Source organism: Miniopterus schreibersii, assembly GCF_964146895.1.
Source record: "Miniopterus schreibersii genome assembly, chromosome: 5".
NCBI lineage: Eukaryota > Metazoa > Chordata > Mammalia > Chiroptera > Miniopteridae > Miniopterus > Miniopterus schreibersii.
Window position 1 is genome coordinate 833,257 of NC_138106.1, and position 16,479 is coordinate 849,735.

The following is a 16,479-nucleotide window of genomic DNA, read 5'->3' on the forward strand; positions in this document are numbered from 1 at the left end:
TCCGCAGGGAGGAGGGTAGTCAGTCACCATGGAAACAGAGCTTCCGGCTCTCAGCGCTGTCCCGGGTCAGGACCGAGAACAATCCCACAGACACACGGAGAAGAACAGGACGGAGGAGAAAATGGGGGCGCACTGTTCCAGATGCCACTCTCCCCCCGAGATGAGAGGGAAGCTCAAAGGCCGGGCTTTAAAGTGCCCGGCACGGCCCCGCTGCCCGGCTGGGGCGCCTCCCGCTGGGCAGCTGCTAAGGCAGCTCCTACCTCTGGATGAGCTCACGGGTCCAAAAGCGCCCCTTTGAGTCTCCACAACTGAACACACCCCACAGATTCAAAAGGAGCAGCACGGCCTAAAACCTCAGCCTTTACTTTGGCTATTTGGGGACAAGCCCCAGATTGGCGGGCGCCATGGTCTCAGAGTCCCCATCGCCTTTCAGACTCATGAACAAACCTGGAAGAAGGAAATTCAAAAGCAAGGGCTTTTCGCTAAATCAGACACTCTCACTGTCACCGTTCAAGTTTCCTTTACGTAACATGAAATCCAACAGCCGACAGACCTTGGGGTTAGCATGAGACTATAAAAAGGCTTCGTCTGATTTGGGTAAATTACTCCCAACCACTGGCCCACTGATTTCCTCACTCGGGAGTCAGCACGAACCACAGGAACCAACATGGACAACACAGGCCACCTGGCATTAGACCCTGGGCACATCCCAGAGCCAACCCTTCTGCATCCGTCTCCTTCTCGAGCCCACAGAGCAAAGTCAGAAACACCTGAGACGCGAGAGGCGAGCGGAGCAGCCTCCCTGCAAACACGCCGGCTGAGGCGAGAGGGAGGGGACAATTCAAACCACAGTGAAAAAAAGAAATGCACCTTTCTGCCGTTTAAGAGAAAACATAGATCCAGGTAAAGGTTCCGAGGAAAATTCAACTTCACGCGGACTGCGGGCACCTCACCCCACGCCGAAACACCCACTCCTCACCAACACGGCTCCCCGGGCACGGGGAGGGGGCTCCGAGAAATGGGGCACTCAGATCGCCCTCTGCCCCGGGGGCCTGAGGCAGCCGGAGTCGCCCGGCGCCTGAAGCAGGCGGCAGACAGAATGCGACCCTGCTCACCGGCGAGGACCTGCAGACAGAGTCCCCGGGCGGGTCGCTGCTCCCGGCCCTGGGCGCGTGCTTCCTTCTCCACAGCAGGGACATCATCCGGACACATCCCCCGCGACTCCACCTGCCTGCGGGGCGCAGAAGCCGGAGGATCCTAAAACACTCCAGCAGCACCGGCGCCCTCCCGCTCCCGGGGCAGCCGGCTCCCACGGAGACAGCCCGGGGCCGCCGGGCGCTGTCCCAGCAGGACCCCCGGCCGCATCCCCGCGCAGACAGGACAGGGACTGCAGCCCTGCGCCCGTGCCCGCTGCAGGGGCTCAAAGGCTGGACCCCGGACGAGAATCCATTCTTTGCTTGCACCCGGCTGGCCAGCGAAAGTTCAGAGAGGGGGCACCAAGCGGCACCACCACGGACCAGAGCGGAGATGCTCCCCGGGGACCAGAGCGGCCACTGAGCGGACCTGGGTCAGCTGACCGGCCGGCGTCCTGCGCTGCCTGCGACAGGAACCCCGCGCAACTTTGAAGACTCGCGGAGCCGGGGGCGGGCACCGGGAGGCACAACGGGGGTTTTTAACACTTTATATTTTCACATTTTCCGCTAAGGCCGTTGTCAGCAAAGCCGACTTTTCCGAGACAATCCCAGCGTGAACTAAACAGAAAAGGAGGGTTTTCAGAATGAAAATGTTCTGAAAATCATTCTGATACATTTGCTAAAAGGAAAACAAAATTGAAGCGACCCCAGGACACGGCTGCCCCCGGCTGATCAGCATCCGGTTCTGAGACAGCGACTGGGATTGAAAGCAGGGAAACGAGTGGCCAGTGGGGAGGTGGCCCTCGGAGGCTGTCACCAGGGCCACCGGGAAGGAGATGGCTCACAAAGGGGAAGGCGCCAGCCCCCTGCGGCACCAGCCCCACCCCCACCCAGGACGCGACATTCCAGAGCCGCCACCTCAGCAAGCGCCCAATTACCTGCTCGCTCAACCTCAAAAGGCTGCCTGGAGCAAAAACTGCTATTTAAAAAAAAACAACAGAAAATTCCAACATGGATTCTCTCTATCCTGCCCAATATTTCTTAGAAGTGAGATATGGGGGGGCATCTGTAATAATGTCAACAATAAAAATAAAATAGAATAATAATGAAATAAATGAAAATTTTTAAAAAAAATTTTTTTTAAATTAATATTTACAATACACACAATACAGTACACAGATGACATATTATAGACATGTACACCTGAAACCTGTATGACTCTGTTGGCCAATATCACCCCAATAGTCAATAAAAAATTTAAATTTAAATTTAAAAAAGATTAAAAAACCAAAAACCATAAAATTCCAACATACATTCTCTGTATCCTGCCCAATATGTCTTAAAACAATTCATTTAGGAAAAACGGCAAAGATATTAAATCAACAGCTGTCACATATTTAGCCAGGATGAAAAATGATTGTTTGATTTCACTTATATGTTTGTTTGTTTTTTCCCTTATTTATAGGCTTCTACACCCAACCACCCTGCCGCACTCAAAGTCACCCTCCCGTACGTAGGCAGCTCACAACACAAATGGTTTCACTGTATCTTCAAGAAAAATTACACACTGATGTTAAGAGATGCATCGAAAAATATCTAACCTTAATCAAGAAACTTAAACTATAATTAAAAAATAAAAGAACTTCCAAAAAATTTGAAAAATTAAAAAATTTTTAAAAGATACGTACTTGCTCTTACTTTTAAATCATAAAAAAGGACCTAGAAATCTTAAGTCTTAGGAAAATATCTGAGTAGTTAAAGAGCAAATATCTAAACCAGTTATAACAGCACTAATCAATTAATTCCTTCCTTTTTGGAAACCTGGTGTTGAACACCAGACCTTGAAAACTAGCCAGAAGGTAGTTTTAGAAAAGCAGTGAACAACGCGAGGCCTGGTTTTGCCACGTCAGAGCTGTGTGACCTGCAATGAGTTGCTGAACTTCTCTGTTCCACTATTGTCATCTATAAACAGAGGGAATCACAGTATGTGCCTCTCAGGGGTTCCGGGGGGACGAGCGCAGCTACCACAGAGCAGTGCCCAATATACACAAGACGCTAAGTGGTATCAGCTCTCGTTTATTACTAATCACACACAGTAGAGCCCAGCCGCCAAGACTCCTTCCCCCTTGATTTAAAGTTTTTGCTTCCAAACATCCTCAGAGAGAAATTTAATCCACAAAAGGTGATTTCAGTTGAGGAACTTAGGATGCATGACAAAATAATTCAAATAAAAAAATATAAAACCTGAAGGAAACGAAAACAAGGGAGCATCTCTGTGCATTTCACACGGTGGTCCCGGCCGAGTGAGAGTAACAGGAGCCCATGGTTTCCCTGCAGCCCTGTTCGATCCTCAGACATATGAAGACAGTCACCCAACCTTGTCAATAATGTGAAGAAATTCTGTAGTGAAATCCAGGAACAGCACCGCCTGTGCCTACACCCGACCCTGTGTGCTCCGGCCTCGTAAGAAAGTCACCCCGGGGTCAGTGGACAGGACCCTGGGGCCCCTTCCTTCCTCTGCACTGACCTCATGACTCACTGTATTTAAAATGGAAACAATCTCAAATCCACAAGGGAGTGAGAACACTGGCCGATTACAGGGAGGCAAAAATGACCCAAGTTAGAAACTATTCAGAAATAAAGGTTTTAGAAACAGGAAAAATAGCTGTATTCCTAAATCAAACTAGAAATTGAGAATTCACATTTTCAGTTTCAATAACAAAACAACTAAGTAAATACTGTTTAAAATATCTTACCTCAGTATGGAAATGTCTGTTTCTCTTGAGGGGACTGGCCCTCCCCCCACAAAAAAAAAATTAAGTAAGGGCCACAAAAATAACTTTAAGCAACTTTTTGTTTGTTTGGTGTGTTGCCGGTGTGTTTTTTGGGGGAAGGGGGCTTTAAATGAAACAAGTATATTTCCACTCATGTTTTAATAATCAACAAAGCCTTTCAGTCTATAAGCTTTAAATTTATGAATCTTAAAATTACTTTCAAGTACTGTTTTATACTGTGCTTGACTTAGAAAGGACACTGAGAAGGGAGAGCCTACGATGCTGAAAAAGAAACGCATAACATATGCACTCAAGACTTAAGTCCTACAGCCTGGCCGGGTGGCCCAGCTGGCTGGGCGTTGTCCCTGCACTGAGAGGTCACGGGTTCGATCCCCGGCCAGGGCACACGCCTGGGGTGCAGGCTCGATCCCCAGTAGGGGGCGTGCAGGAGGCAGCCGATCCATGTTCCTCTCTCATTGATGTTTCTCTCTCTCTTTCCCTTTCTCTCTCTCTAAAAACTCAATAAAGACATTTTTAAAACGTCCTACAGAGACAAATAAACACAGAGGGAACAAAATAATGCCAGGGAGGTGGGGGTATTAAGTACTGGTCCACATCAGTGTGCTCGGCACAGTGTACCATCCGACCCCTCCCTGCCCCTCAGTCACTGGGCAAAGGTGAGAATCACCTCATGTTGCAGATGGTGACTGGCAGGGGTCAAACAGAGTAAGAGACGGGTAGAGGGGTCAACAGGTCAACATCGCTATAAAAAAAGAGATGAATGCCCGGCCGGGCAGGGCTCAGCGGTTGAGCTTCGACCTGGTAGGATCCAGGCGATCGAGGTTCAATTCCCGGTCAGGGCACATGCCCGGTTGCGGGCTTGATCAATGACTCTCTCATCATTGATGTTTCTATCTCTCTCCCTCTCCTTTCCTCTCTCTAAAATCAATAAAGATATATTAGAAAAAAAAAAAAGATGAAGAAATACAGAAACATCATCTCACACAGCTGCTTTTGCTGGGGCGGGGTCTCTAGGGCACGGGTAACACCGAGCATTTAAAGTGCACTTGGCGACGGGGTGAGCGGAGGCTACGGCCGAGGGATGAAATCTTGGGAAACAAAGTCACGGTCTTGCGCCGAAGATCAGAATAAGAAGGTTCTCAGTGCTCAGCCCACTGAGGAAACTCTAGCTGCAGGGAGAGAAACAAGGTGTCCTTCCCCTTAACGTGGAAGAGGCTCACTTTGAACCTGAGCTGAGCACGAGCCTGCAGAAGCTCATCCCAGAAACTGATACTGTTGCAACTTATCCCAGTTACAAGTAACTGGAAAGGAGCAAAGGGAAGGCCAAGCGCTGTGCGCATGCCCGGGGAAGTCTGCGTGGAACAGGAGGGCGCTTGCCTGTCAGTCACACCCGGGGACGGGTCATTGGCCAGAGTAGGCGTGGCCACTGCAAGCTTGGGAAGATTTGAGATCATTAATCCAGACAAAGGCGTTCGCTCTCTTGCTCTCCTGGTTCTCTTGAGACTTGTTGCAGCGGCCATGCTCTCCTGGCTCCCCTGCAATCGCCCACGTGGCCCACAGCCGGGGGGACCCCACACACATGGACAAATGGGCTACAACTAGCCTCATGCTACACCGGACCCAGCTCCACCATGGAACGTAAACTTTGGACACTGGCTCTGCTTCTACCTCTGCTGAATCCCAGCTGCACCTCTTCCAGGGCTGGATTAAGGGAAATGGGACTTTACAAACCCAGGGGTGTAACTCCAAGCAAATAGAAATCACTCATCTTCCCGTGCCACTCTCAGAAAATTCTTTTTCTCGAGATATCGTAAGGACCCCACTCCCACTAGCAATGGGAAAGGCCAACCACAAATTTCTCCAGTAACAAAACCACGAGTCACAGACCACAGAGCGGCCCCAAAGCGCTCGGCTGAGAGGCTGTGTCACCATCCACAAAGGGATGAAATCGGACTTCCATCCAGGGACAGTATTCTGCCCGCTCTCCCATCCACGGGTCTGTCGGCGAGGCCGTCGTTTGGACTTCCTATCTTATTTAGCGACATCTCAGAAGCAAAAACACCTGGTCCCGTGGGGGGGCATCTAGTCACATCCAGCTGCAGAGGTGACGTGTCAGCTGGGACCCTCGGGTGGCTCAGGATGGGAAGTGAAAATGAAAATCTCTCACCTTGCTGCTGTGGTCGGTGTCATCTGAGGACTCCACGTCTGGCCCCTCGGCCTCCTCGGGGGCGGTCTCAGCGCTGCTGCCCTGGGCACCACACAGGCTGTGCCCTGCGGGCGGAAGCAGAGGGAACATGGGTGGGTGGACAGTGACAGCTATAGGTCAGTGTGGGGGGGGCAGGGAGTCCACTCACAATGAGAACAAATATTGTCCCACCCTCCAAGCACCAGCTCCACCGCCTTGGCTCAACGTTAGTTTTTATTACTACTATTGTTATTACTACCACTGTTACTTGATAGAATAACATTTTTATTACTTATAACACATGGTAATAGTTATGACACCCCCACACATACACCTGTGGAAGCTCTAACCCCTCACGTGATGTATCAGGAGGTGGACCCAGGTACACAAACCCTCCATCTGTAACAGCTCTGAGTCCCTACAAACATCTCCCAACTCCAGGCTCCCACAATCCCGGCCACGTCTACACAAACAAGAAGGAAGGGGAACGTCCGCGTCACTGTCCTCTGAGAGGCTCCCGAATCTGAAGAGCGTCTCAGACTCAGTCAGTAGATTCGCCACTGGACCCGGAATTCTGCGGATCTTACAGGCGCCAAGTGATGCCACCAACACTTCGGGTCCACGGACCACACTGGGGTAGCAAGACTCCCGGTCGTTAAAAAGCTCCAGCTGGGCCCGGCCGGGGTGGCTCTCGGGGGTTAGGGCATCAGCCAGCACACGGAGGGGTCGCAGGCCCGATTCCAGGTCAAGTCAAGGGCACGTACCTGGGGTGCAGGTTTGATTCCGGGCCCTGGTTGGGGCACGTGCAGGAGGCAACCAATCAACGTGTCTCATATCCCTCCTCCTCCCTCTCTCTCTTTTTCTCTCTCCCCCCTCTTCCTTCCCTAAAAAGCAACGGGGAAAATTTCCTTGGGTAAGGATTTTTTTAAAAAAAAGCACAAACCATAAGAGACAGAAAATCAAATTTTCCTACAATGGAAATTTTTTCTTTGTCAAAAGGCCCCATAAACGAGGCAGACGCAGTAGAATGGGAGGTTTATCGCCCATGCATCTAACTGGCAAAATATTAATAAACAGACTATAAAAGAACTGATTGCAAAGCGGTGTTCTTTTCTTCCCTGTTGTGCCCTTAACTGAAGATAAACGTTAATAAGACAGGAGAGAAGGGCATCCCTGCCGCCTGCGGTCGAGTCGCAGAAACGACAGTGGGCCCAGCCGCTCAGCACGGATCCCGGGGTCTCTCCCACCCCAAGAGTCTTCGCTGGCCTGTGACCCGCTGTGGCCCACAGGACCCAAGTCCCACAGTTTCCGGTCTGGCCCCAGGGAACCCCAAGCCCACTTTCAAAGAAATGCCGTGTTAGGCTCGTGAGGCTGCGAGACCTGAAGGACAGAGCCTGCGGCCCACTGATCACCTGGCCTCAGAAAGTAAAACTAAGATGCCGGGAAAGGGTATCTGTGCTGGAATTCTTACTTCTTAAAAAACTGTCTTGGATGTAGGTTTGTCCTCGTGTACTGAGGTTCACTGTGGTGTTTCCTTGACTGGCTATGGAGGTCCAGACGCTGCCCCTCGGGGCACCCGGGGGGCATCCGAGGGTCATTCTGATTGGCACGACCCTGCCTCGGTGTGTAAAATACGCCGAACACCGACGCACAGGGAGGCCCACAACGCACATTACCCGTCCCCAACGTTTAGCAGTGCCAGATGAGATCCGGGTTCAAAATAAATCGCAGAGCCTGGCCAGTGTGGCTCAGTGGTTGAGCACTGACCAGGAGCCAAGAGGTCAGGGTTCGATTCCCGGTCAGGGCACAGGCCCGGGTTTCGGGCTCGATCCCCAGCAGGGGGCGAGCAGGAGGCAGCCGATCAGTGACTCTCATCATTGATGTTTTTCTCTCTCTCCCTCTCCCTTCCTGTCTGAAGTCAATAAAAACCTATTTTTTAAAAAATCACACGGGTGGGAACGTCAGAGAGGGATTTTGGAAACCGCGCTCTCAGTCTCCCCACTTCCCACTCCAGCCGCCCCTTCAGGCCGAGGCTCTCTCCGTAGTAACAGCCGCCGAAGGGACCGTGTTTGTGTCCCAACATCCTTCCCCTTGTTGGCCAGCAGGCACCGAACAAACGTGGGGGAAATCAGACGGAAGTAGGCCCAGCTTCCAACCTTCGGCCCAGTAAGGTTTCAGCGAGGGCTCACGGACGGCAGACGCCCGGAATGGGAAACTGAGTCTTAGAGAGCAGCGAGGACGGGGTCTCCGCATTCGGCCCCAGCTTTCTGGCCAACACGTGAGCCCGATCCGGGGGCTTCCGTCCCTGCGTCACACCTCAAGCCTGCCCGCTGTGCCCGGCTCGCACCTGCTTCCTGCTCTGCGGGAACCACAGCTGCCCATGGGCCCTGCTCTCTCTCGGCCTCATCCTGGGGCCGTCTCTCCGGCTGCTTTATCCTGTTTACCCGCCTCCCTTTCATCTTTCGCGGTAAGTGGGGAGCAGGAAGCGGCAGCAACAGGAAGGCAGAGGGAGACCCAGGCGGGGGCCGCGCCCCCCCAGCCGTGGGACGGGGCTGAGCGCGGAGAATCCCCTGGAACTAGCGACGGAGCCGACGCAGGAACCTCACGGGAAACCGACCCGACTTCGCCCACGCGGTTTATCCCTGACCCGGCCTGATCGCCCAGCTTGCCGGGCAGGTTTGTTCTGAAGGGTTTGATCGCTGCAAAATATTAAACGACGAAACGGCTACGAAACAAACACCGCCCTGCAGTGCGAGCCTGCGGACGTAACGCTTCCCCGGCTGCCACGGTAACGTCAGGGCCGCTCGGTGCCCGGCGCCCAGTGGGTACTTAACAGTGCGCGAGGGCCATCTAACTGGAGAGAAGGCAGTGACTAAACCTTCTGAGGACAACTCCAAGTGGAAGTTCTAACGTGGTTTAAACAATGGCAGCCTCAGCGGACTTAGCGCCTGGCCTTCAAGGCGTCTGTCTCGAGGAGGCAACGTGACGTGGGACTGAAAGGCCAGCGGTTAATTTAAAACTCCAGCATGTAAAAGATGGGACCTATGCATCTGCATACACTTCTAAAACAGATACCTATATAGAAATACGTTTTTAATTTTTAAAAACTTAATAAATATTTTTAATTTGCACCCTGGCCAGTGTGCTCAGTGGTTAGAGCGTCGGTCTGTGCACCCAGGGGTTGCCGGTTCAAGTCCCGGTCAAGGGCACGTACCTGGGTTGCAGGTTCGATCCCCGGCCCTGGTCGGGGTGCAATCGATGTGTCTCTCTCACATTGAAGTTTCTCTCTCTCCCTCCCTCCCTTCCACTCTCTCAAAAGAAAAGTCAATAGAAAAAAATATCCTCAGGTGAAGATTAACAAAAGTAAAAACTAAAAATAAAGATAAGTTAATTTGCAAAGTACACACACGATTTTTGAAGAAGAAACACACTAACACAGTGACCATCTTTAAAAGAACAGCTCGGGAGCCGTTGAGCCGCACCGGGCTCAGCAAACTGCATCTGCAAAGGGCCAGAGGGTAAGTTTACGGCTTTGCAGACCATGAGTCCCGGTCACGGCTCCTCAGCCCGGCTGTTGTCACGAGACATAAGTGACCCGGCGGGACTGTGTTCCTATGAGACTGTATTTACAAAAAAACAGGCCTGAGCCCCAGCTGGTGTGCTCAGTGGTTAGAGCGCCGTCCTGTGCACCAGGAGGTCAGAGGTTCGATTCCTGGTCAGGGCACATACCCAGGCTGTGGGTTCAATCCCTGGTCGGGATGAGTAGGGGAGGCAACTGACCGACGTTTCTCTCTCTGCCCCCTTCTCCTTTCCTCTCTTTCTAGAATCAATTAAAAAAAAACACACAAAAAAACAGGCCCGAGGCTGGACCTGGGCAGCAGGTCAGTTGGCCGCCTCTGCTTTATACCCACAATTACAGGAAGGGCTCAGACAGATTAAAACAATCCAGAGAGAGCTGAGCACACACTGCTGTCTGCAGGATGTCCATCCAGACTTAAAAAAATCCAAATCTTAACAGGTGGTTCACTCCGAGTCATCACAGCGACAGTGGGACCCGGTTCACGGGCTCGAGCCTGCCACCTTGTGGTCACCGTGAGGAGCGGCCGCCAGGTAGGGCGGAGTCCAGTTCTCCGGGTCCATGGGCTGTGGGCGGGACAGTGGCCGCAGGACCCGGGACCTCAACAGGAGCAGGGGCACCTGGCTTCCCGCAGCCTGGGCTTGTGGAATCTCCCCGAGAGCCCCGGAGAACAAAAGGATGATGCTCTTGCCCGGCAGGGGCTGCCCTTCGCTCCGATTTTGAAACCGAAGGCGTTTTTCTTTAACCCAAGTTTTTAAAAGAAAATAAATTCAAAACCCCAACCTACTAAATGGAGCCCAACTCCAGACCTGGGGTGCTCAGGGCTCTCTCGCCCTAGGGAGCCACCTGAAGGGGTCAGGCGAGGGGAGGGGACAGGCTCAGGGCTCGGACACAGGCGGGAGGGACAGGGCGACGGGATTAGGGCAGGTGCCCGGTGACGCTCCAGGGCCTGGGGACCCAGAGCAGGGGGCTCACCCTGGGGTCCCAGGAAGGCCTCACAGGGCAGGGAGCACCGCACAGCTTCTTTTAGTTAACGCTCACCTGAGGATGTTTTTCCATTGATTTTTAGAAAGAGTGGAAAGAAGGGAGGGAGGGAAAAAACAGAGGGAGAGAGAGACATCGATTGGTTGCCTCCCACATGCATCCCGACCAGGGTGGGGGATCGAACCTGCAACGGAGGTACGTGCCCTTGACCAGGAATCAAAAACCCCCCGCCCTGCGGTGTGGGGGCCGACGCTCTAACCACTGGATTTGCCGGCCGGGCTTACGCTGCTTCTTTCAGCTTGAGCACAAGGTTGCCAAAGGGGGGGGAGGCAAGGTGCCCCCCAGAAAGGGAGGCAGCAGGTGGGGCAGGGTGGGGGCTCCACCGACGGGCTCCCCCTCAGACTCGAGCTCCGAGCCCAGGAGACAAGTGATCCAACACGAGCTCCGAGCCCTGTCCACCCTGGGCATCTCGTGTCCTGTCACAGGGGGAGACGCAGGCCCGTGGCTGGGGCGCGGGGACATGCACGGCAGGGGCAGGACTGGGCGCCAGGATCTCCGGTGGTTCCTGGCACTTCTGGGTCCCTATCTCTACCCACGGCCCCCAGATGGTGGCCTCTGCACCCTCTCCCTCCAAAATGACAAACAGCCGCAGCCTGGTGAAGCTCTCCAGCTGGGACGGGTGGGCCTGTAGCAAAAGTTACCCTCCCCCGTCAAGGACGAGAGCTCCCAGCCCCGGTGGCATCGCAACAGGAAACTTTTTGCAGGCTCCGGCTCCGCAATCAGCTCATCTCAGACTCACCTGGCAGGCGACCTGCCAGACCCGTCCCCCTGTGGTCGAGTTTGAGAGACCCCCCCCCCCCCCAGGCACCTGGCCACGTCACCCGTCTTACCTGGGCTGCTGGCGAGGAAGGCGAGGGGGCCCTGGCCAGGCTCGGCGGGGCTCTCGGCGCGGCGGGGTGGGCTGCCCAGCAGCGGGGTGCCCCCCTCCAGCTCGGGGCGCGTCCTCACCAGGAGGCCCAGGCTGGGCTGCGAGAGGAAGTCTCTGAGCGCCGAGGAGCTCAGGGTGGCGGCCGCGCGATTACTGATCTCGAGAATCTCATCTCCCGCCTTCAGCCCTGCAACCGACGGAAAATGTTTAGTTTCACACAGAGCGGCAGCACCTCGAGCTCTGCTGCACCGGGCCCCCGAGCTCCGGGCGGCCCCAGCCCGGTGCCCCCCACACGGACGGTGCCCCGAGGGGGCAGCTCGTGGGGGCCTCGGGCCGGCCCTGCCCTGAGCACAGCCGAGCAGGCTTACCCCAATCTCTCCTCACAGGTGCTAATTCCAGGAGAAAAGCAGAAAAGCTCTCTGGTTACTGTGCTGATGGTTTTTGTTTAAAATATGGGGGTTTTTTAATTGATTTTAGAGAAAGAAGAAGAGAGAGGGGTAGAGAGAAAGAAACAGAGAAACATCGATCAGCTGCCTCCCGCGCGCCCCCTACTGAGGATCGAGCCCGAAACCCGGGCCTGTGCCCTGACCGGGAATCGAACCGGCGACCTCGCCATGCACAGGCTGAGGCCCGGCCACGGAGCCGCACCGGCCGGCACTGTGCCAGCGTCTGTCCACACTCACCCCGCACACGCAGCTCAGCCACTGTCCCCGGCCGCGTCTGAACCGAGGTGCAAGGAGCGTGGCCCCGAGACGACCAGGGGGGTCCTACTCCAAACACGTTTAAAGACCACGACTTACAGACCATGACTTGCGATCGTTGTTGCCCCCTTTTTTTTTTTAACCATATCGGGACCTTGGCGTGGCCACCGTGTGGAAAGTCCCCGAAGGGTCTGCTCCTTTGGCACAGCGGCTGGGGCAGCTGCCCACGCCTGGGACCCAAAGGGGCAGCCCGGCCTCGGAGCACAGGACGCTGGGACCGACCCAGGAGCAGCTCAACCCGTTGTTAGAAGAACATTCCAGAAGCAGCAGAGCTCAGGAGAGAACATGAAAGTATCTCGTCAGCTAAGCAGAAAGAAGTCTTACAAGCTAAGAGCCCCTGCGGTCCACAAATAAACACGCGCACCCCAAGCGCCGGCTGAGCTGGGGCCAGCGGAAGAGTGGGGTCTAACGAGGCCAAGCTCCCCTGGGGCCCAGGCTGTCCCGAGGGCGACGGCCGGGCTGAGTCCAACGGGCGGCCGAGGGAGCTGAGTGACGGGCGAGGAAAGACCAGACTTAGACGCTGTCACAGGAGCAGAGAGTAAGCAGCTGTCGAGGAGGGAAACGGGGGATGAGAGCTGGGGGGGGGCTGGGGCCTCAGGGGCGTCTGGGGGCCTCAGGGGCCGGGTGACCTCTCCTCTCCCAGGCTCCAGTCCTGAGCACCACCCAGCACGACACTGCCCCTCGATGGGGTTCGTAGTTAGACAGTGTCTGTGGCCTGAGGATGGACGGACACACAGCCCCTGCGGAGAACAGAGCCGCAGGGGCGAGCGAGAGGCGTGGAGCAGGCGGCCGTGTGTCTGTCTGTCTGTCTGACGCCAGGTTCTGGGATTCAGAGAACCAAACAGGATGTGACTGAAACCAGGGCGCTGGGTCCCCACGCGGGGCCCGCCCACGGCTCCCTCGCTGAGCCGACAGCCCAGGCGCGTCTCAGGCTTGAGGGGGAGACCCTGTCACGTCTGCCTTAGTGACACGCGGCTCGGGACTGTCCACCTGGGGCCTAGAACGGGGGCAGGAAAACAGAGGAAAATCTCTTCCAGAGCCGTCAGCCGTGCCCCCGAGTCACCCTGACCTCACCCGTCACAGCTGTGCCGCTTCTGGGCACAGCCACGTCTGCCGCTGCTCCCGCCGGGCTCCCAGCACCGGGCACGAAGACACGCCCAGGTCACCCCGGGCCTCACACCAGGGCCAAGCTGGGCAGACCCGGGCGACGTGGCCACCACTTCCCAGCGGCTGCACGCGTCCTGGGGCAGACGTGGGCCTCCCACCTGAGCACACTGACCCACGTGTGGGTCTTTCACGTCTAACAGGCGTCATCTCGCCACCACCTGGGTGAAACTAAAAACCCCACACCCAGGAGATGAGACGCAGGTGGACGCTAAGCCCCGCCTCCCTGCCCAACGTGAGTGCGGTGGGGGGGGTTCCAGGGTCCCCCTGAAATTCACACCACCCAGAACTGCAGCGTGTGGCCTCATTTGGAAAGAGGGTCTTGGCAGACGTAACTAAGATTCGGCTGAACTGGGCGAGCACGCACGTCCGCTGTTTTAATCACCAGTGTGGTCATTTCTCTCTCCAGCCCCAGGAAGCCAGCGATCTAAGGTGAGAGGATCCCCGACCGCAGAGAGAGGCTGGGGCGGTGGGGCCCCCTCGAGGGGCACAGGCAGGGCTCGGCCAGAAGAGCCCTCCGAGGGGACAGAAGGCTGCGTGGTGACCCCCAGGCTCCCCACGTCTGCAGGTCCCTCCATGAGCGGCCGCCGCGAACACCTGCGGGAAGGGCTGTGCGGGCCCAGCGAGGGGCAGCCAGCTCTGACCGCGGGCACCCAGGTCCGCCGTCCGTCCCGGGCGGGGGGGAAGGACAACCCCACAACCCCATCTGTCCGGTCAGCACGAATTTCCCACCCGCGCCGGGGAAACCGGCTGGTATCGGATGAAAAATCCAAGACGGTGGCTTTTCTTACACACCTGGGTTTACGGAGTAACGTCCGGTTCCCTGGAGGGGTTTCAACGAGACCAGGTTCAAACACTCTTTACAGGGCACCCTGTCAAACGGTCTCACCCGCCAGCTGGAGGAAACCCAAAGGCATTTAAGACGGACGGACAGACAGGCAGCCCGGCCGGGCGGGGCTCAGCGGCTGAGCGTCGACCTCGGATCCAGGCGATCGGGGTTCGATTCCCGGTCAGGGCACAGGCCCGGGTTTCGGGCTGCAGCTGATCAGTGACTCTCATCATTGATGTTTCTATCTCTCTCTCCCTCTCCTTTCCTCTCTCTGAAATCAATAAAGATATATTTAAAATAATAATAATAGGACAGACGGAGCGCACAGTGAGCGACTCACCTTTCTTGGAAGCTAAGCCGGTTTCCTTCACGCTGTTCACGTAGAGCCTCCGGACGCCCTCTTCCTCCACGGACGACAGTGAGAACCCTGGAAGCACAGAGACGGGTGGGCCTCGCACCTCTGGGTGCTGAGCAAGCAGCCGGCGGGGCCGCAGCGAACGAGGGCCGCTCGGGGCCGCAGCTGTGCTTTGGTTTTCCCTGTTCACACTGTTTTACAAGCAGGAAAACGCCTTTTAGGTCCCTGCAAAAGAAGTCGCTACCTGTGAAAGTTACCACCACCCGGCCCCTCACTCTCCCGACCTGTGGGCTCCCAGGGAAGACGGTCATTGTGTTCTACCCGCTGGCCCGTGGCCGCCGCAGGCCACAGCCCCGCCTTCCTCGGCTTCCCCCGCGGCACAGGACAGCGAGATTCCCCGGGGCCCTGGCTCTTTCCAGTTCCCCTCTGCCCCGGGACACGTCACACACGCTGCCACACGGACGCCGCTCTGATTATTAAAATTCTGCAAACAGCCCGGCCGGGCGTGGCTCAGCGGTTGAGCATCGACCTGGGATCCAGGCGATCGGGGTTCGATTCCCAGTCGGGGCACATGCCCGGGTTGCGGGCTCGATCAATGACTCTCTCATCATTGATGTTTCTGTCTCTCTCTCTCTCTCTTCCTCTCTCTGAAATCAATAAAGATATATTTTTAAAAATAATAAAATAAAATAATATTCTGCAAACAGCCTCAAGCAGCAACTCCCTTTAAATCCAGCCTCACACTGAACCTGACTGATCTCAAGACAAGCGTCTGAGGACCTGACACACGGCCAAGTATCCCTGAGCTCAGAGCCCACCAGCTGATCGATCTCTGGCTTGGCTACATCTTTCAGAAACACGGGCAGGACATGCCACGAAAATGTTACGTGGTCTGGGGGCCTGGGGGCTCCCGCTCCTCTGGCTGCAAGGCCTGGTCCCCTCTGCTCTAGAAAGTTTCGTGTGAAATCTCTTCCGATCAATGGGACGTCCAGGACACACGTGCCCCCCGTCAGGATAAGATGCTCGGGCGGGTCATCTAGAAGGGCCACGGAAACGAGGGGACAAAACCTCGGCTCCGGGCGGGAAGCAATCCCGTCGGGCAGAGGCCCGGGGACTTAAACAAGCAGATGGTCGCAAAACAGAGTCATCCTTTACGGGACGGGGCCCGGAGAGAACTGGGACTTTGAGGCCGCGTGTGTCATAACGAACGTGTGTTTTTTGTTTCCTTCGCAGGGCGAGGAAAACAGGCGCCCACATGTGGGCAACACGACCCACGGCCACCGCCCACGACGGTCTCAGGATCCCTCAGACGGAGAACGGGCCACGCCCGGCACACTTTCCAAACTCTTCATTTAAAAAAAAAAAAAACATATATATATATATATATATATATATATATGTTTTTATTGCCTTTAAAGAGGAAGGGAGAGGGAAAGAAGCACTGGCGAGAGGGAGAAGCACCGGTCGGCTGCCCCCTGCAGGCCCCCGACTGGGGATCGAGCCCGGAGCCCGGGCCTGTGCCCTGACCCGGAATCGAACCAGCAGCCTCCTGGCGCAGGGGCGACGGTCAGACCTGAGCCTCTCCGGTGGGGCCCGAGGACGGCACACGGTGGATCGTCTGCGGTCCAGGAGGGAACAGTTTTTCCTTTTCGCTGTGAGAACAGTCCCAGAGTCAAGGGCTATGTCACGGGAATGAATGGGCAGAATTCATTCAAATACGGGCACTTCCTCTCTAAAACGCGACCCGTCTGTAAGTCCTGAGACCAAA

The 16,479-nt window shown here is 55.6% G+C and overlaps 1 protein-coding gene across 5 annotated transcripts in view; it reads right to left on the reverse strand.

The window, feature by feature from the left end:
• The window catches only part of TIAM1 (TIAM Rac1 associated GEF 1), a 216,376-nt gene that overhangs the window by 25,773 nt on the left and 174,124 nt on the right, over positions 1-16,479 (reverse strand). For 4 of the 5 annotated variants that reach the window (XM_081137622.1, XM_081137620.1, XM_081137621.1 and 1 more), the window contains 3 exons: positions 14,697-14,783; positions 11,565-11,789; positions 6,096-6,199 (listed from right to left, as the gene is read on the reverse strand). In XM_081137622.1, the coding sequence (XP_080993748.1) occupies positions 6,096-6,199; positions 11,565-11,789; positions 14,697-14,783 (416 nt within the window). Of the gene's footprint in view, positions 1-1,115; positions 1,212-6,095; positions 6,200-11,564; positions 11,790-14,696; positions 14,784-16,479 lie in introns of those variants that run through there. The other variant, XM_081137624.1, reaches the window with a different exon arrangement.